Raw genomic sequence first — 19,934 nt, forward strand, 5'->3', positions numbered from 1 at the left:
GGTGCAAATATTTTCCTCAATACATTATAATATATATGATATGCATTGTCCTTAATATTATATTTGAATACTGTCATTAAACCTCTATAAATTTCCATTTTATCTTGCACATTTAACACAAATATTAACATCGTTTGCATAGCTGCGTCTCTGTTGCATGGTTTGGAAGTGAACGGTGGGAAAGATAATACAAGTGCAGGTCATGAATGAACAATTTAGAGAAATCACATGGAAATATTAGATATTGCCCTCCCTGTCTGCCTCATATAGGAACTTTCCTCTTGTTTCCTATGTTCCAACATGAAATAGGCCTAAGAAGGAAGAGAACACTTCTCATAAAATGTGATCTTTCTAAAGGTCTTTGCAGGCTGAATCCGAAATTTTCTCATGCGTTTTTTCGTATCCGTCATTCTGTGGCTCTAAACTGTCAAAACACCATTCAAACCCTTGTTACGGATGCGAAAAACGCAGAAAATCGAACCCGATTCGATTTTTTTTTTTTTTTTGACGGACGAAAGTTTCGGAGGCAGTGTACAAGTGTGATTGACATACGTGAGGTCGTATTTATTTTTTAACGTGCGAAAATTTCGGACGCGAATTTCGGACTCAGTGTGCAAGGGCCTTTACTGTGGTTAAATGAAAGAGAGTGCAGGGCTAATTTGTATTAAGATTCTTTACTTCACACTACAAACTTTTGTTGAAAATTTTCACACAAAACTGAGCATTTATTCTGAATTCTGAACAGGCCAAAGGTCATATGCCAGGTCACAGATTTCCGTACAAAGATCCGGTCCCGGACCACAAGGAGATCAAACAGGAAACGGTTTAGTTTCCTTATTTCACGCTTTGATGAATCCATATCCAGGCCCTTGTTAAACGAGGATGAAGCTCAAAGCTCAATCTCTAATCTGAGCGCTTGTTTGGCTCGCAGTGTGAGGGAGGGCACAGGGGAGCACAGATGCTTGCCGTCATTAATAAGCATGATCATGAATAATTCATCTCCATAAGTGAGTGAATACTGGTGGACCAGATTGGAGTAACCACATGGGAGGTTTAAAAAGATTTAAAGTCACGAGAATCTTACTGTCCAAATGTCGGGCTTTACTTGTTGATGCTCACTCTCAAATCACATGTTGAGTAAAACTAAATTAGAGTAAATAAAGTTAATCTACTGGATACTTCTCATTGGACAATTTCTGTTTTCACTTACTTTTTTTTTTTTTTGTCAAATTTAGTTAATTGTGTTTAATGTGAAATAAATATTGTGTAACATGTTCATCACATTTTGCAATTGTGTGAATATCTTATGCATACTTATGCATTTTTACAAATTCAATGGTAACTTCACAACAAGGTTCATTAGTTAACATTAGTTATTGTATTAACTAACAATGAGCAATACATTTGTTACAGTAGGCTATTTATTAATCTTTGTTAATGTTAGTTAATAAATCCAGCAGTTCATTGTTTGTTCATGTTAGTTCACAGTGCATTAACTAATGTTAACAAATACAACCTTTGATTTTAATAACGTATTAGTAAATGTTGAAATTAATATTAATTAATAAATTCTGAAATATTGTCCCTTCTTAGTTCATGTTAACTTAGGTAGTTAACTAATGTTAACTAATGAACCTTATTGTAAAGTAATACCAATTCAACCACCACGTGCCAAACAAGTCTGGGGCGTATTCGGCTGTCGATGAAGGAATTTTGGTTCAAACTGGAAATCAACGAAGCCCAAGGGCTGAAATCATGTACATCTGTTTTAAACAAACACAGAAGAGGAAACAATAAGACTTTTGTCCCAGAGCACAAAACCAGGTGTCAAAGCCTGAGGCGCTGCATTAGTCAGTCTGATGGACTGGACCAGTTGGTGTCCTATAAAACCACCCAACTGGTGTGTGTCATGGAAACTCTCCATCATGGTGACCCCGTCTTCAAATCATGGAAGGTCATTGAATAGAAGGTAAAGCTAGTTCACTTATTTCTATAATATAAGAACGCTTTTTGAGTCCACTGAGATGTGGTTGACGGCATGATTAGACAAGTAAAACACAGCTTTAATGGTTTAGTGGACTGTCCTCAGAAAACCTCCAAGATCTCTGAAGAAGCCTGAAGGAGTCAGTCTGACCTCTACTGGTTATGCTCCGCATCTGCTACAAAATACCACAAAAGGGCCTTGATATGGTGAAACGTTTATTCATCTAGATTGAAATTGATTTTGTTACTCTGAGGAGTGATTGAGCTCAGATAATAACTGAGGTTATTTTTGTGTTAGTGAAACATATACAGATATTAAATCCAGATGATCACCAAACGTATTGATTTTGGACCACCAACAACAGTCCCTCGTTCTGACCAATAGCGAGGTCTGAACTCACCGTCACAGCGGTCAATGACGCCACAAGTGCTGGTGGTTTTCACAGCATGGGACTGAACTGGAACACTTTATAAGGCTCCATTTGTTAACATGAACTTACAATGAAAAATACATCTAAAGCATTTATTAATCTTAGTTCATGCACTGATAAAAATTATTTTGTGGTGAAGTAAATACTACAGGAAAAACACAAAATGTAATTTCTACCTAAATAATTTAGTACCGGCAAGAATTTAAATTTAAAGTAAATTCTATATTAGTGCTCAATTTAAGCTTGTTAAAATTAAAGCGTAAATATCAACATTAGAAAAATGAAGTAAAACCTACTCAAGTTTCTGAATCTGGTGTTCCCATCATGTTGTCTACACAATATCTACTGGATTATTGACTCTAAGTAAAGCATACACTTTAAAAACATGGCTAAATTCAGCTTTATATTAAGTAAAATGTTCTTTAAAAAAAGAGTATTGCAAAGTAAACTTAAAATAAGTCGAAATTACTCAAACTGTAACGTGCCATATTAAAGTTTCTTATTTTCTTTACTAGATTTTGCATAATTCACAATTCCATATGTGAAATTTATCTAAAATATATGCGTGTTATATGTGTGTGTTTAATATATATGTTGCAATCTAAAACTTGCAAAAGAAAGAATTAAGTAAAAAACTTTTTTTAAAAATAGTTTTTGTTTAGTAACACATTCAAATAAAGAGTTGTACTTGTTAATATTATTCAATAGACCTTAGCTAACATGAACTTACAATGAACAAATGTATTTCTCATTGATAATGTTAGTCAATGCATTAACTAATGTCTACTAATGGGAACAGTGAATATGGAATTGTGAATTATTGTGAATTACTTTTTTTTATTTGTAAAGCTCGAAGATTTGCACGTTTGAAACTGAAGAATTTTGGACATAAGTATTAGCATTGTAACTTGCAGTGTAATATAAATATATTGTTGTTGTACCAATTACAACTGTCATGTAAAAAAATTTTTTTTATATTTGATATCTTCATTTTTATAATTAGTTAAAACAATATAATAATAATAATGATAATACATGCAGCCCATATACAATTTTTTAAATAAAAACAATAAAAATAAAACGTACTAAACAAAGATTCAATATTTCATCCGTTTACCTGCATGTCATGTGACCGTTAACAAACATCAGAAAACCACGAACATGCAAATGTGTTGTTGAATTATTGAAATATTAGTAAAGTGATGCCAGTTTCCCTAACAGTTTATTTCCTGAAAACAGCACTATTCAAAAGTGTTGACTACTTAAACCTTGCCTAGAAATGTCTCAGAACCGTCAGATACACATATTACAGGTAAATTTTATTTGAAACAACTCAAACAAAACTTAATGTCGTCTTCACAAACAGCAGTAAATGCGCATGCGGGTACTGAGGACGCTATCACATTTTAAAATCCCGAATGGACAATAAACTATTGTTCCGTTTTTTTGTTTTTTGTTTTTGGACAATGGAGACACAGTATTTGAGAAAAGGTGTCTTCGCTGTTGGACAAAACAAAAAGTTGGCATAAAGAGGAAGTTGCAAATAACCTAACTATTGTTTTGACATCACTGAGTGAAACGTCTCATTGAGCCAGAAAAAAAAAAAAAAAAAAAATGTAGTGAGAGACTTGATTTTCTCCTTAGGTTGGGTTAGGAAAAGTGAGTTGCATATCTGAATGTGACTGGCTCGACTCCATATTCCATACGTCAGCAGAGAGCAAGTTGACATTTTGACTAAATATTACAAGGTCAAAATAATTATAAAGAAATGCATGGATGAATCATTCATTAGACCAGAAACATGCATCAAGAAAATAAATAGGATCAGTTGAATTCATGCTGATATTTGATAGTTTTTGTTCATAGACAATGTCAAAAGAATCCTACCATACTGCAAGATTTAACAAATATTCAACCATGTGCAGTATTACAAGAAATTATACAAAGTTTCTATGAAGAATGTGAAATTGAATGTTCATTGCTGAACTCTGGATTTTTTCATTGAGATTTTGTATAGCATGATCTAAAAAAAAAGTTTGACGCACTAGCATATGTAAACTAACCAGAGCATTGGTCCTCAGAGAACAGTCTGAGCGGAGGAACCTGTCTTGAGCTTAACAGGTTACAGAACTGCCTGTGGAGTTTCACACATTCCCTCTACTTCTCCAGTCCTCAAAACCAAAAGCTTCTAACTGATCACTGTATGTAGGGATCACTGAAGGCTTCTTATTCCTCTAATGCAGGGATAGACAACACCAGTCCTGGAGCGCCACTGTCCTGTAGAGTTTAACTCCAAGCCTGATCAAACACACATGAACAGGCTAATCAGTGTCTCCAGGATCAGTAAGGCTGCGTTTGAAATCATTCACTGTTCCCTACATTAGTCCACTAATAAAGTTCACAGTGAACTCGGACACTGAGTGCACCGGAAGGGTTCCTGCTTTTGCATAGTTTGTATTTACTACTAGAGCTGCCAGTTTGCTAAATAGCATTGAAAATGTTTATCTTGAACTCTGTCATGGAAACTATAGCTGTGTTCCATTTGACCGTAAGTGGACTAAGAAGTGGACCTCACTGGGTATTCCTCCATCTTATGTGAGATTCCAATCCGAAGGGAGCGAACATGTTCAGTTCGAAGGGCACAGGGAACGTCGATGCATCACTTCACAGGAAGTGGAGAGCGAATATCACACAACTGTCACTGCGCATTGCGTCTGAACTAACCAACTAGAATATTTATAAATGGTTATGGCGTTTAATTTTACGTTTGCATATTCTATTGTGTGAATAGTTATGCAAGCAAAGTAAAAGAGTTGAGAAGCAGCTGAGGCTCCGTCATTTTTTATTTCAAATCAAATTAATTGCTGCAATAGTTAATGAAATGTACAAGTAGTGTATGTAACTAACATGTTTTAACTATAATTATTAGATACATAATGCTTGTTTTGGATATGTATATTATGATAATGATATGATAAATTATAAAGTAAAATAAATTACAATATGTATATCATAATCTGCGTGTCTTTATTGCACATCTGTCCAACTTTATTTGATGACGTTGCATGCATTCCAAATGCGTGATTATTGTCAGCGAAGTCCACTTCAACGGATATGCCGTTCCCGTAGTCAGGGAGTAGGGAGTAGTGAACACTGCGCAGGGACCCTGTCGAATGGAACGCAGCTTATGTATAAACCTAAAATAAACGATTGAATAATCAATTAAAAACCAATTAATACACATATAATATTACACTGTAGCCACATTGGACCAGCGATTTGGAAAATGGATGGATAGATGATTCAGCTGCGGGCGCCATCTTCTGGTGAGATGCGGGAATTCATTCACCGTGACCGTCGGAGTGCATTATGGGTATTTTCTAGATGTTGAGCTTACATCGGTTGTACACTCGTTATTGTGGTGCATTGTGGGATTGAATGAGTGCACTCGATAACATCCACTATGGTTTCGGACACCATTACGAAATGGCTGTCCCCTCAAACAGTATAGGGGTGATTTCGGATACAGCCGAAGGCTACAGGCCGGTGAGCTTTTTCTTCAGAGTTAGAGCAAAACTCTGTAGAACAGTGGCACTCCAGGACTCCTATCCCTGCTCTAATGCATCATATTCGATACGTGAATTACGAAGGCCTAATAAAATATCAACATTATCAAAACTTGTACAAATCTTCTACGTGCCTTCTGCTGACTGATAGTTGTTTTTGTTAAGGCCTTTTATTATAATTCGGAAAAAAAAAAATCCCCCTTCAGGTCATTGTACATGTGCCTTTTTGCTGTGAAATACTTACTGGACTGAAGCAGCTTAGGTTTACTTTGTCATAATTTCTTAGAAAAATTATGTTAAAATGATACATCAGGCTTTTGAGGAATTTATTTATAGCCTCACAATCACTGTTATATTGTATTTCATTGCATTATGTTTTATGAAGTCAAAAAGATTTCAGCTGATTAACACATTTTAGCCTGGCAAGAAAGAGCTAACACTCGCCCTCTACTGCAAATACTACTGCTGCTTCCAAAATCAGTCATAATAGGTACTACATTTGATGAAAGACTTACTTTATAGAACATACTTTTTTAATTGTCACAATGTATGCGTGTGATATGAATGCAATATGCAATATACGTTGGCATTGTTGTGACTATTGGCGCCAGTTTTTAATCATCTCCAGGGCATCATGTATAGTTAGATGTCCATTGGACACACACTTCAGGTGTTAGTCACAGGTCATTTGGGTACTTCTCACTTAATGATTTATGAATTCTACAAATTCACATACTAATTTCACACACTGCTTTTTGTCAAATGTATTGTATAGGAATTGTGGGTATTCATAATCACAGCTGTTGGATCTGGCAGACAAAGCACCTTTAAAGGTCTGTCAAAAACAATTCAGCTGAGCTGATGTTTTAAAGAGCTTTCCTCACATTAAAAAGTTAATATATACACAAAAGCTTCATTAAAATGAATCCATATGAATCAAGCAGTTTAATCAGATTTTTCTGAAGAGACACAATTGTATTACATGATGAAAAGGTTTTTGAATTTAGGTTTTTATTTCACATTTAAACTCCAAAGATCAACATATAATTTGAAGCACAAACATGCTCACTACAGTAGATGCTTAAGAACCAATGTGGTGTGTCTTAACTTCAGCTTAGATTAAAACGATCGATTCAAATGGGTAAGTTTTACAATGCTTTTTTATTTTTTGAAGCATGAAAATATTGGTTGCAAAGACTTTGACAAAAATGATGAGAATATTAAAAAAAATATCTTGATTTGTGCTCCGAAGATTCTTCCAGAACCCAAAGTTTCATGAGTTTGGAATGATATTAGGATGAGTAAAGGACAATTTTCATTTTTGGGTGAACTATACCTTTCAAATAATGAACATGTTATTTGCATTTAGGCCACCAATTTACCTAGCCTGGCTAACGTCAAACCTCTTTCTCATTGAGACGTGGTCTGGGAACCATATGTTCATATTCTCGTATTTGAGGCGTGGTTTACGAATGCCCAGAGACGTTTATTGGGCGCTACGAATGTCTATCAAATGCGCCTGTACGTAGCTCATAGCCAATCGTTTCAATTATACCAGATGACGTATGTAGAGCGACAGAAATTCGACGAGGAAGATGATGAAATAAACTTGCGTTCTAAATTACTTAGAACACTATCTAAGGCTGCATCGAAAGGTAACTTCGCGTCTGATGCCATGTTGGATCCATAGATATAAACAAACTGCTTCGGTGTGTCGCATAGACGTCGTCATCGTCTTGCTGCTCCCTCCCCGCTGTGTGATTGGTTCCCTTTTTGAGGGGAAATTCTGGTCCATGGTGTCCAGGCTGCCTAGCAACGTGAATAAAATCGCGCTGCGCGCAAGGCAGCATGGGGAAACCCAGGCTACAATTTACCACTGTTTTGATAAAGCATGTATGTCTGCTTGACACACAATGGTCATGCTTTACTAAAATACCATATTACTGACACACTATCCTACATTCAGTAATTTGAATATTCGAATGAAATGAATAATTATTTCAAGTTGCACAATGAAAATGACTTCTGTTTCAATGAGCAGGTTGGTTTTAATGAAAGACTGTGAATCTGATTATTAAACTTCAGGAAATTTGTGAATTGGACACTTTAATACATTTATATAAAATTGGGCGTAAGTGCAGTAAACTTGTGAAAGTAGCTTCCTTTTGAACTAATTTAAAGTATGCCTGCTTTCTCCTAAACCATTACACAAACAACAACAAAAAAACTTTTTTTTATTCCTAAATAATGACTCTATTAGAGAAAATAATGCTGGTTAACATTCTATTAAGTTCAGGGACAGCATTTATGTCTGAGTGTTGTGTGATTAAACACTAGCAGTGAATTCTGCAGCAAAACCTGGTGCAATTACACACTGAGCTGTTACATTTGGAGTGTGTGCCAAAGCAGAGCTGTATCAAAACTGATGTGTGCATGACATATTTCCAATGCTTTCAAGACATAAAGGGTTAGTTCACCCAAAATGAAAATTGTCATTTACTCGCCCTCATGTCGTTCTAAACCCGTAAGACTTTCGTTCATCTTTCGAACACAAATGAAGATCTTTTAGATGATATCTGAGTTTTCTGTCCCTCCATTGACAACTACACAACTACCACTTTGATGCTTCAGAAAGTTAATAATTTGATTGTACAACTAATCCATATGAATTGAGCAGTTTAGTCCTAATTTTCTGAAGAGACTCGATTGCTTTATATGATGAACAGATTTAATTTAGGCTTTTATTTACATATAAACATTGATCAGAAAACATAAAAGCTCAACCGAACCTGCTTGGCACGTGAGAACAAACCTCATTGGTTCTCTTGTTGAAGCTCAAAAGTGCTGCGTAACACGAGAATGAATTTCATTGGTTCTTGCTGAAGCTTAAAACGTGATGTGTAACACGAGAATGAACCCCATTGGTTCTTGCAATCTGTTCATCATATAAAGCGATTGTCTCTCTTCAGAAAACTTGGACCAAACCGCTTGATTCATATGAATCAGTTTTACAATCTCTATATGAACTTTTTGATGCGTCAAAGTGGTAGGTTGCATAGCGGTCAATAGAGGGACAGAAAGCTCTCAGATTTCATCAGAAAGATCTTCTGAAGACGTGTTCTGAAGATGAACAAAAGTCTTACGGGTTTGGAACGACACGAGTGTAATTAATGACAGATTTTCATTTTTGGGTGACCTAACCATTTAATGTTGCATGCAAAGCTGCTCTTCTGGGTAAAAGACGAGGAGAGATCTAAATGCAAACCTCACAGCACACAGTCAAACATCTGGTGGACGTCCAAACTTTAGATCAGTTCACAACCAAAAACATTTCATCCCATCCACGACACTGAGGCCAGTATCACTTGGCTCATGGCTTTAATGGTTTTGTGTGCAGATGGTTTCTCTCCACGATACAAAACACAGTCCTAAAGAATGTTTTAACAATCAGAGCATGTTTATTTAAAACCAAAACAGATTGCACCCAACATCCATTTTTCCTTTAAACGCCTTTTTTGAGCACATGTATTTCCATAAAAGTTTGATGAAGGAAAAATCACAGACATTTAATATTGGGATAATACATCGTAGTTTAATTCTTTTTTTTTTTTTGTAAGGGTTCCTTTTAAAGCAACTAAACCTTAGTACTGTTCTCACTGTATTTGATGTACGTATATTCTGCTTTAGAGACAAGAAGCACTGGACACCACAGAAGCATTCATTTCAAACTTCGCTGCTGCAGTGTTGAAAAGAAAAGACGAAACAAGCCAGTGCTGTTTTCAAGAATTCTGCAATCAATCCAAAGGAGACAGCCAGAATCCGTACACTCTTCCATAGGAAGGTCAAACCTCTTTCCCCCCTGTATTTACAATTAAGCTACATAATATTTTGGCAAGCAAGTGTCATGAGAGAAAAAAAAAACACACACCTAGTTTAAAACAATGGGGTTGCATTAAAACCTAAAAACAGGGAATAAAATAAAATATTAAAATCCCACCTACCATTTAAATCCTCTAGTGTGAGCCGCCTAGAATGCACATACATTTGAAGCTTGAGAGGCAACAATCATTCATTAAGGTGTCTGCTATATTCTAGCGAACTGAGTGAGTCCTGCGAGAGCTTTCAAAACGATTACAGAGATGACTATACAAAATGATCTTTACCTACTGAGTGATGATTATGTTTCCTCAGTGTCAGTTTTCTCTAGCTCAGGTTCAGTCTCAGCGTTCACCTTTGGCCCAGTCTGTTTAGTGTCTGCATCCACAGATGAGGAAACACACATTTCTGGGGTCTTCTCTTCTTTCGAGGGCTCATTCTGGAAGCAGGTGGGTGTGGAGGAACGGGATAGAGAGGGGCTACGAGAGCGCTCTGTAGCAGCCTGGGACGCAGGCTCCAAAATGTTTAATTGAGGTTTTGAATCTGTTTCCATTCCATTGATAAATGAGGCTTCCTCCTGCTCTTGACTACTTGCCGTCTCTTTCGGGGGGCTGAGGGACTTGGGCTCTGGTTTCTCCTCTGGTTGCAGTTCAGCGTCTGGTTTTGTTGGCTGCAGTTCTGGTTGAGGCTGGTGTTGGGACGCTGGCGGAGACGGCGAGTTGATTTGCGCTTGTTCTTGTGCTTGAGGCTGAGCGAGCAGAGGGGTCGGCAGAGGGAGAAGCGGCTGAGACTTGGGTTGAGGAAGCAGCGGTTGAGGCTGAGATTGTGAAGAAAGTGGAGTCCAGCGTTCCCGCTCTTTGTCCTTCTCATTCTCCCTCTCCTTTTCGCGCTCCCGCTCTCTCTCGCGATTCCGCTCTCTGGCTCGTTCACGGTCCCGATTCCTGTCCCTCTCCCTTTCGCGGTCTCTGTCTCGCTCCCGGTTATGGCGATTGCCGTTCATTTCGGCCCTGAAGTCCATGTCCCTGTCGTCTCGGTCTTTCTGCCTTTCCCAAGGTCTGCGTCGATCGTCGTAGTCCTGGTGCATGTTGGGGTTAAAAGAAGGCCCGGTTCCACGATTCCAAGCTGGCCCTGATGAACTTCCACCGCGGCCATCGAAACGAGTCTGAAAGTTAGGGTTGGAACGCTCCTCCTGGAAACCCTTTGGAGGTCCAGCAGACATCGCTCTCATGTCTCGCTCATCAAAGTCCCCCCTGGGTGGCCCCCAGCGACTTTCTGTTCTGAAACCTCCTGACATGTTTTCTCTTCTACCCTCTCGACCCTCGACTGCTCTCGGCGGTCGTTCTAGTAAAGGTGGTCTGGCAGGCACAGGCTCAGTACGCATCTCCAAAGGAGGGGTCTTCAACAACCCCGTGCTCTGCTTTTCTGGTGGTGGAAAGCGATAGTCCTGATCTCCCTCTTGTTGGCCCCCTACATCTGATCTGGGTGGGGTCTCGTTATTAGCCTTGGCCAGACTGTCAGGCCCAGCAGATGAGGGGTTAGGCGCTCTTGCAAAAGTGCCCTCGGCGTGGTTGAATTGCTCCATATGAGGAAATGGGACACGGACCCGGGCTTGGGCTTGAAGAGAAGCATCCAGTATGTTGTTGGCCTGATGTGCGAGACCGGGCTGCATGAGCAGGGGGAAGCGGCCCCCGGGGCCCTGGAGCAGGTTGGGTCGCAGTTCCAGGGGAAGTAGCCCTGCCATCCTCTGACCGGAGAGAGGGTGTGTTAGAGATGCAGACGGGTGCATTCCCAGCAGACCCATTCCACTGCGCACGGCATTCTGCATTCCTGACAAAGAAACAAGTAATGTTTTACCAAGAGTACAAGAATAAAAACAAAATGATTCTTGAAAAGTACAAAAAAAAAAAACAACAACAACAGTCAACTTGTGGTTATATTCCATGACAGAAGCTTTATAACAGATTTGTGTGAGACAGAGCAAAGTTGTTATTCACTGAGAACGTTTACATCCACACTCTCAAACAGAAGATGCTTAAGACGACAACAGGTCTGGTCATGTTAAACCGTTTTCTTTAATCGGCGTAAGGTTATAACCAGCTTAAGCATAAAGGGATTGACACAGCTATGTTGTTCCAAACTACGCTGTTTTACCTGGTATGTAAAAACCTTATCCTGTGTTCTGTCTGTTTTTTGAAGTGCATATGTGATAGGAAAGCTTCATTACTGCAGATTTAAGAGCATCCAGCAACATTTTGGAATTAATTGGGTTTTTTAAAGCTTTATTCAACATAACTCACATAACAAATGAAACACTTGAGCCGGATACACGGGTGATATGAGGTGACAACAGTACAGAAGATTTACCAGATTTTTGTTTTACCAGATTGTCTAGTAAATGCTTCAGTAAGCTGATTTTTGGTAGTTACATAATCTCCACAATCTCTAAAATATCATTTAGATTCAAAAACTGCATGCAGAAGCATCTCAGCAGGTTTGTAATACAGCACGCAAGCCCTATGAACTGTCATTGTACTGCTGCAAGATTCAACAAGATCCTCTTTTTTTGTTCTATAGAATAAAATAACAGCATACCATGTGCTAGTAGCTGCATATGACTTGTATTCACATTATGTAAAATGTGCTTATAAACCCATTTACCTTGTAGTGTTAGCTCGGCCTCCATAGTTTCTGCAGACTGAGGAGTTTTGTCTGTGCTGCTCTGCTGATGCTGTACTCCCACAGGGTTAAAGACTCCTGCCCCAGGCATTGCTGATGGAATAAAACTCCCAGGAATAGTACCGGTGGGAGGAATCATGGCTCCAAACAGAGAATCCTTGCTGTTTTCTTGAGTGGTTTGCAACGAAGGCTGCACTAGAGCTATAAAGGTGAGAGTGGGGTAAAAGGCCTGTTTAGGAGCTTGAAATTTCAACCTTAAGGACAGCGCTTTCACAAGAAACATCATACGAAATAAGGATTGCTTATTTCAGAGGCAGTTTAACATACATGTCTGAGCCGAAGCAAGACTGGTTCCAACTGCTGACGGTCCTACTCCTGGCGTGGCCATAAAACCTGTGAAAGAGAAATTTACAGATATATAAATATTTGGTAACACTTTACAATAAGGTTCCATTGGTTTATGTTAATGCATTAACTAACATTAACCTTCATTAACAAAAAACATATTTTTGTTCATTTTTAATTATTCATTGTAAACATTATTCACTTAATATTCAACACTATTACTGATCTGACTGTACTGACTCTGTTGTGTGAGAACTGAACTGAGCTGGACGATTAAATTTTTTTTTTTTTTTGCAGAGCTGCTTTATAGATGAAATGAACTAATTTAATAACTGATGATCTTTACACTGGAACTGAATCAACACTGGTAAAGCTGCTTTGAAACAATCTGTTTTGTATAGTGCTATATAAATAAAGGTCTCTTGAATCATAAAAATCGAACTATTTATTGATAGGTCATGTTATCTCAAGTCCATTAAATCATATTTAAACTTTTGACTTTAATAATGTATTAGTAAATGTTGAAATTAACATTAACATCCATCCATCATAAACGAACTCCACACGGCTCCGGGGGCTTAATAAAGGCTTTCTGAAGCAAAGCAATGAGTTTGTGTAAGAAAGATATTCATATTTAACACGTTACACAGTAAAATTCTAGCTTCTGGCCAAACGGCCATATGCAGTCTACTTGCGTCCAAAGCGCAACTTACGCAACTTATGACGTCGTAAGTAGGTAAATATCAGCAGTACGTCACATTACTCGCATAAGTTGCGCTTTAGACTTAAGTCGAATCGGTATGTTCAGTTGGCTGGAAGCAAGTTATTTTACTTTATATATATAAGTTGCTATAAGCTATAAGTTGCGCTTTGGACACAAGTAGACTGCATATGGCCGTTTGGCCAGAAGCTAGAATTTTACTGTGTAACGTGTTAAATATGAATATTTTTCTTACACAAACTCATCGCTTTGATTCAGAAGGCCTTTTATATTTATAACCTCCCTGGAGCCGTGTGGAGCACTTTTATGATAGATGGATGCACTTTTTTGAGCTTCATACTGATGGTTGCAATTCACTGCCATTACTCACTTCCAAGCTCGGAAGCGTAATGGTGTTTATTAATATAACTCCGATTGTATTAGTCTGAAAGAAGAAAGTTATATACACCTAGGATGGCTTGAGGGTGAGTAAATCATGGGGTAATTTTCATTTTAAAGTGAACTACTCCTTTAACAAAGGTTCATAAATGCTTTGGGCATGTTTCATTGTTAGTTCATGATAACTAATGCAGTTAACTAATTCTAACAAATGGAAATATTTTTAAAAATCTATCATACAGTTAAAAGCCTAATTACTGAATGTTCAGGTTTGAACCATGTACCTGGGGGAGGCTGTGAGGTGTTGAACCCTGCCCTCAGAAAGGGTGGAGGAGGACCAAAGCCTGGCGGGGGCACTGACATGGTGACAGGGAAGGATGGAGGCACAAGGCCAACAGCAGAGACAGTCTGCGCCACTGGAATCTAAACCGAACAAAGCCATCCATGGAGAAGTAAAAGGTAACGCATTATTAATTCAGCTGTCTCCACACCCCAAGGTGCAAAATAAAACCAAGAATGCAAAAATGCACATTTATATTACTTTAAGTGGGGTTTGAACCAACAAACTTCAGTAACCAGCTTAAATCTTTAATGGCCGCACCACACCATCCCTAAAATCTACCAATTTAATCAGATGTAAAGATTAAGAAACCGAAATGTGTGTTGTTCCATTTGTCAGGGTATTTTCAGGCCTGAGTAAGTGCTAAAATCATACCTGCATGGGCATCATCGTGACAGGCTGTGTAAAGGCCTCACTAGGTGTGCTGCTGGATGTACTGGTTTCAGTTGTAACAGCCTGACTCGGAGTCTCTTTGACTGTCTCGGTATTCCTCTGTGATTCCCATTCTGCAACAGAAAAATGAGGTTAAGTTCTGAGTAGAAGTTACATATATAAAAGTTGCATAAATCTACAATTTTCAGCTCCTAAACAAGGAAATTCTTCTTACCATTGTTGACAGTCTCCTGGTCAATCATGCCTCCCTCTCCAAAGTCATCCAGGTCATCCAGTTTGACCTTCTCCCAAGGAATACAAGTGACCCCAAGGTCCACATCCCAGAACTGCTTATACTCCTGTTTCACCCCTTTGTTGAGGGCCCAAGCGATCTGGAAGCAATGCAACATGTTTAAGACGTATTCCCATAAGAAATTATAGACATTACAAAAATTATAAGTCAGCGAACATTCTTCACACATACTTTAATGACCTTTGAACCAATTTTGTAGGAGCCTGTGCTCAGTTTCTGAAGGGCACGGTATGCATCCTGACGATGGACCATACAGATATAAGCACAGCCTCTGGGAGGAATCATCTGGGAGAAAATAAAAATAAAGTATTAATAACAATAATAATAAAACAAAGCCTGAGGACCTACAAGCTTCCCTAATATACACTCTTAAAAATAAAGGTGTTTTTGCAGCGATGCCACAAAACAACAATTTCTGTTTCCCCAAAGAACCTTTCAATGAACAGTTCTTAATATAACAATATTTTCTTTTCTTTTTTTGTGTAACAGAAATGTTGGTTAAAATGGATGTTAAAGGCTGTTCATGGAGCCACAGATGCCAATAAAGAACCTTTATTTTCAAAAGCGTACTTCAAGTTTAGGGTATTTCTAATTACACTTCAGCAAAAAATATTTATAGACCCAAAAAAGGCCTCTTGGCTAGATGGCACAACTCTAACTAAAATTTTAACTAATCTAAGATACTCTCAAGTGCTCATAGTTACAGAAACTCAACTCACATTGATAGATTCAATCTGGCCAAACTCTTCGAAAAGGTTAGTAAGATCTTGTTGGGTGGCCTTCTTGTCCACTTGGCCAACCCATAGAGTAGTGCTGCAAACTGAAAGAGGGAAATTAACATGAGTTACAGATGTGATTTTATGGTAGAAGACATTTGCAAGAAATCTGTAAGTCTGTTTAGTGAATGAATTGAGTGTTCTAGCAGGTGTATGGCTATCTAACATTTGTGGATTAATAAATGTAAAATTTTCAGTGCCAATACATCACTGGCCTGAAAGTGCAAGTAACAGTTCTGTCAACTGGCCAGACAGAACAACTTATACCATGTAAATCTTCATAATTTTTGGGTGAACCATCTCTTTAAGCTTTCTCTCACAGACCAAAGCAGTAGTCAGTAAACACGGAGGTTTATGAATTTCCTATGATGATATGAACATGATTTTATTCACAAAGCATCCTTTAACTTAATTATGTGTTATGGAAGAGACGATTACAAGAATAGTTCACCCAAAAATTCAAAACCTGTATGAATTTCTTTATTTTGCAAAACACAAAAGAAGATATTTTGAAGAATATGGGTAAACAAACAGTTGATTTCCAAAAGTATGGGAAAGAATTACTATAGAAGTCCATGGGGGTCATCAACTGTTTGGTTACCGACATTATTTAAAATATCTTCTTTTTTGTTTTGCAGAAGAATGAAATTCATACAGGTTTGGAACAACTTGAGGTTGAGTAAATGACAAGTTTCATACAACATGCTTACCATCAACAAGTTAGTTTGTACAGAAAGTTTCAACTTATTTGCATGAAACCTGACAGACTAAACCTCTAAAAAACGACCCTTATAAATTCAGAAAGCATAAGGTGGACCTCTGTAAACTTACCACTGAGTACCCTTGAGCGGATAGTAGGAAGCCCTTTTTTCTGCCGTTCCTTTTCTCTTTCCCGCGCTCGTCGCTCACTAGAATAAGAACGGGAGGACTTCCTCTTTCGCTCCCTCGAACGAGACCGTGATCGCTTCCGGTGTTTGCGCTTCCGAGACCCTGAACGAGATCTTGACCTCCTTCTCTTAGGTGACCTGGGAATAAAGAGGTTTTCACGAGAGAACTCTTTACCTGTGACTAAAAAATGGAAATGAGGCAAGAGCTATTTAACAACAATGCTAGACCAACCTGGACCGAGATCTTGAGCGTGTCCTTGAACGCGTGCTGCTGGTTTTCTTCTCCTCAGCCTCAAAGAGCTCCTCATCTATAGTATCCTGTCCCTCATCAAGATCCATGTCCTGCAAAATACACACATGAAAATGGTGTTCCAACTATCTGTTTGTCACCTCTCTTCCATCATTAATTAATCAGTAAGCGTGACAAACATCCAACAGAAGAGGCTATTTCTAAGTCATCTAGTGAGACATCGCCTTTAAACTACTGTCAATACATGACTAACATTGACTTTTCCTCCCAACTACGATTTAATATCTGATCTTGCCTGTTGTTGGTTATCAATGGAGTCATCCATTTTTGCTTCTTGTTCTGGGAGCTGTGGTGGGGCACTGCTTTGGCCAGGAGGGGCAGAACTTTCAGGACCAAAGATGGCATCCTGGGCCTCCATGGACATGGACTGTCAGAAGTAAAGTGCATTAAGTAATAAGGTAAGAAAAACTGAGTTATAGTAGCTGCGTTTCCATTACCCTTCAAATTCCGCAAATTGAAACACTTAAATTTTGCAAAAACTCCCATTTATTGCAAAAAAAGTTTTTACGCTCGCATGAGGTGATTTTTCAGGCAATTTGAAAAAGGAATATTCCGCAAAACTGCAATGAAAACAGTTTTTGCGCATTTACAGGTCACCTGACATAGATGGTGTGGTATGTTTGGGCAGAAGAAGAGACTGAGTTATTTATTAAATTCATAAAAGACAAAAGAATTACAGGAATACTGGATTCTAAACCTCAAAGAAATGCCACAATCAAGAGCTTAAAGCAGATAGGAGGGAGAAACACCTCATTTGTGCCACTCGCAAGTATAAGGGGCTTTCCTTACCATTAATGCTTGGATAACACGCCTACATCTCCTTCTATTAACCCTCTGGGGTCTGGGGTGTTTTTGGGGTCCTTGAGATGTTCTGACATGCCCTGACATTTGTGCTTTTTTCAGTTGCTTATAAACATATTAATGGCAAAGGTGTAAATTCACTCTATATAGCACAAACAGGACTTCCATAATATGTGAGCCACATGTATGTACATGTTTTCATTTTTGAGAGAATAATGTTTATGCATGGTTATCGAAAAAACTAAAAATGAAAGTTTCTGAAATAAGGCCACAAAACACATACTAAATATGTGGCAATAAGACTTTTGACTAATGGATGTCATCGCCTAGTGTTTTTTCTTCAAAATGATATGAAAATCATCCTGCCTAATCATCCACAAAAAAACGATACATTGATTTTAGTTTTGTGAAACACTTAGTTTGGAAAGCCAATATGCGGATGGGGCGTAAACGCTCCAACAGCATCATGCATATTTAGTAGTTCACACCTGGTGAGACTACGTCCCTGCATACTTAATGAGCCATTCATTCAGGTGACGTGTCACCTATAGCTAACTTAAATATACAAGCTTCATAAAAATGATCATTCTAGGAGAAAATTTCAGATGGCATTTAGAGGCTTTTGCATCTGAACTCTTCATATATACACACACACACACACACATATATATATGCATGCACATACATACTTTATAATCTTTTCAAAACTAGTCAACGTCTTTCAAAACTAAAGTATACATTTTATCATACGTATTTCAAAGTAAAGGATTCATTAGTTAGTTGATGACTTTATTTTTGACAAAACACATACAGTATATATTCCTCATCTCAGTATAGCAATAGAGTTTGCTAAAAGCTGTTCATTCAATACAGCAGTATTTGAAAATCGATCATATTTTGTAAAATTACATTTATATTTGCATTTATGTCAAAACCTAGACACTTTTAAACATCAAAAGGACATTTGTTAATATGTATTCGTGTCAAAATGACAAATAAACAGATTTTCCTATTCAATTTTGCATGGAAACGCTTCCAAGACGCTTGCGTGTCGCGTGAAAAATAGGCGTCGGTTCTATTTCTAGAATGCACGCGTTTTCCACGCGGCTCGTGCCGCGCCTGAGACGCGCGTCTCACACAGGCAGTGTGCAAACTCTAAACTGTTAACATGGGAGCCGAAATAAAAACGGACACGCCACGCAGCTGAGACAACGCCACGCATCCAGTGTTTCACCGGCCTTATCCAGCGGATGTGGGCGTTTCACAGGTTTGTATGGATCGCCTCACATTTGCGTTTGAATAGTGCGGTCTCCGTAGGCGGAGCAGCGCTCGCAAAATCGCCTGCCCGACGTCCCGGGGCGTTGTGTTTTCCAGTCGGGCTACCAAAATGCATAACCGGCCTGCCCGACGGGCTATCTGAAATAGTGTTCGCTTCAGTCTTGTTATAATCAGATTCAGCGCGTTATTTATCTTCAATCCGCAGCGGCGCGCACGTCAGAAAGAGAGAGAACAGGGTGTGCGTGTGTTCATCTGAGTCTCATTGGTCTGTCACTCATTGGTCGGTGGTGCTCGTCAATGTCAGAATATTTGAGATGACCAATCAAATCAAAGTAGGCGGGCTTTATGTTCACAAGAAGCTGGTGAGCGCAAATTTGAGCAGAGCGACTCGCTTCAGTTTACGGTCAAGTGCGAGATAAGATGTAAGTAGCTAAACTAAACATTTCATATTTAACAGCTTTTTTAGGTCATAAATGTGAAACAAATGACAAAAATAATCAGGCAAATGAATATACTTTTGTCTAATTTCGCCATTTTGAACTGAAAATAGGCCTGTAATGTGACTAATAATTAGTTTACTGTCATTGTGAGGGGACATTAGCATTAACAAAGCCATTTTCATCATAGGCACAAGAATAATAATGAATGTGTACATGTTGAGAATTAATATACAATTTGTAGCCTTCAGTAAATTAAAAAAAGTTCAGCTTTAGGTGGGGAAGAACCAGGGCAAGATGAGGAGACTGAGAGAAAAAGAAAGAGTGATGGATAAGAAGTGAGAGCAGGTATCATCTACTGCCCGCTGACATGGTTTTAAAGCTATTTCTTATCCTTTTTGGGCCTTCAAACATCTTGAAATGGACATATCAGAGAAATAAAAA

The 19,934-nt window shown here is 38.3% G+C and overlaps 1 protein-coding gene across 2 annotated transcripts in view; it reads right to left on the reverse strand.

Annotated features, from left to right (window-relative positions):
- Positions 1-9,342: 9,342 nt before the first annotated feature.
- Positions 9,343-19,934, reverse strand: part of scaf8 (SR-related CTD-associated factor 8) — an 81,706-nt gene continuing 71,114 nt past the window's right edge. For both annotated transcript variants that reach the window (XM_079852419.1, XM_079852420.1), the window contains 11 exons: positions 17,210-17,341; positions 16,897-17,006; positions 16,609-16,802; positions 15,721-15,821; positions 15,173-15,286; positions 14,924-15,080; positions 14,692-14,822; positions 14,261-14,399; positions 12,860-12,925; positions 12,515-12,733; positions 9,343-11,683 (listed from right to left, as the gene is read on the reverse strand). In XM_079852419.1, coding sequence (XP_079708545.1) covers positions 10,158-11,683; positions 12,515-12,733; positions 12,860-12,925; positions 14,261-14,399; positions 14,692-14,822; positions 14,924-15,080; positions 15,173-15,286; positions 15,721-15,821; positions 16,609-16,802; positions 16,897-17,006; positions 17,210-17,341 — 2,889 coding nt within the window. In that variant the 3' untranslated portion in view covers positions 9,343-10,157. The remainder of the gene's footprint in view (positions 11,684-12,514; positions 12,734-12,859; positions 12,926-14,260; positions 14,400-14,691; positions 14,823-14,923; positions 15,081-15,172; positions 15,287-15,720; positions 15,822-16,608; positions 16,803-16,896; positions 17,007-17,209; positions 17,342-19,934) is intronic.

This window comes from Squalius cephalus, assembly GCF_949319135.1.
Source record: "Squalius cephalus genome assembly, chromosome: 20".
Lineage (NCBI taxonomy): Eukaryota > Metazoa > Chordata > Actinopteri > Cypriniformes > Leuciscidae > Squalius > Squalius cephalus.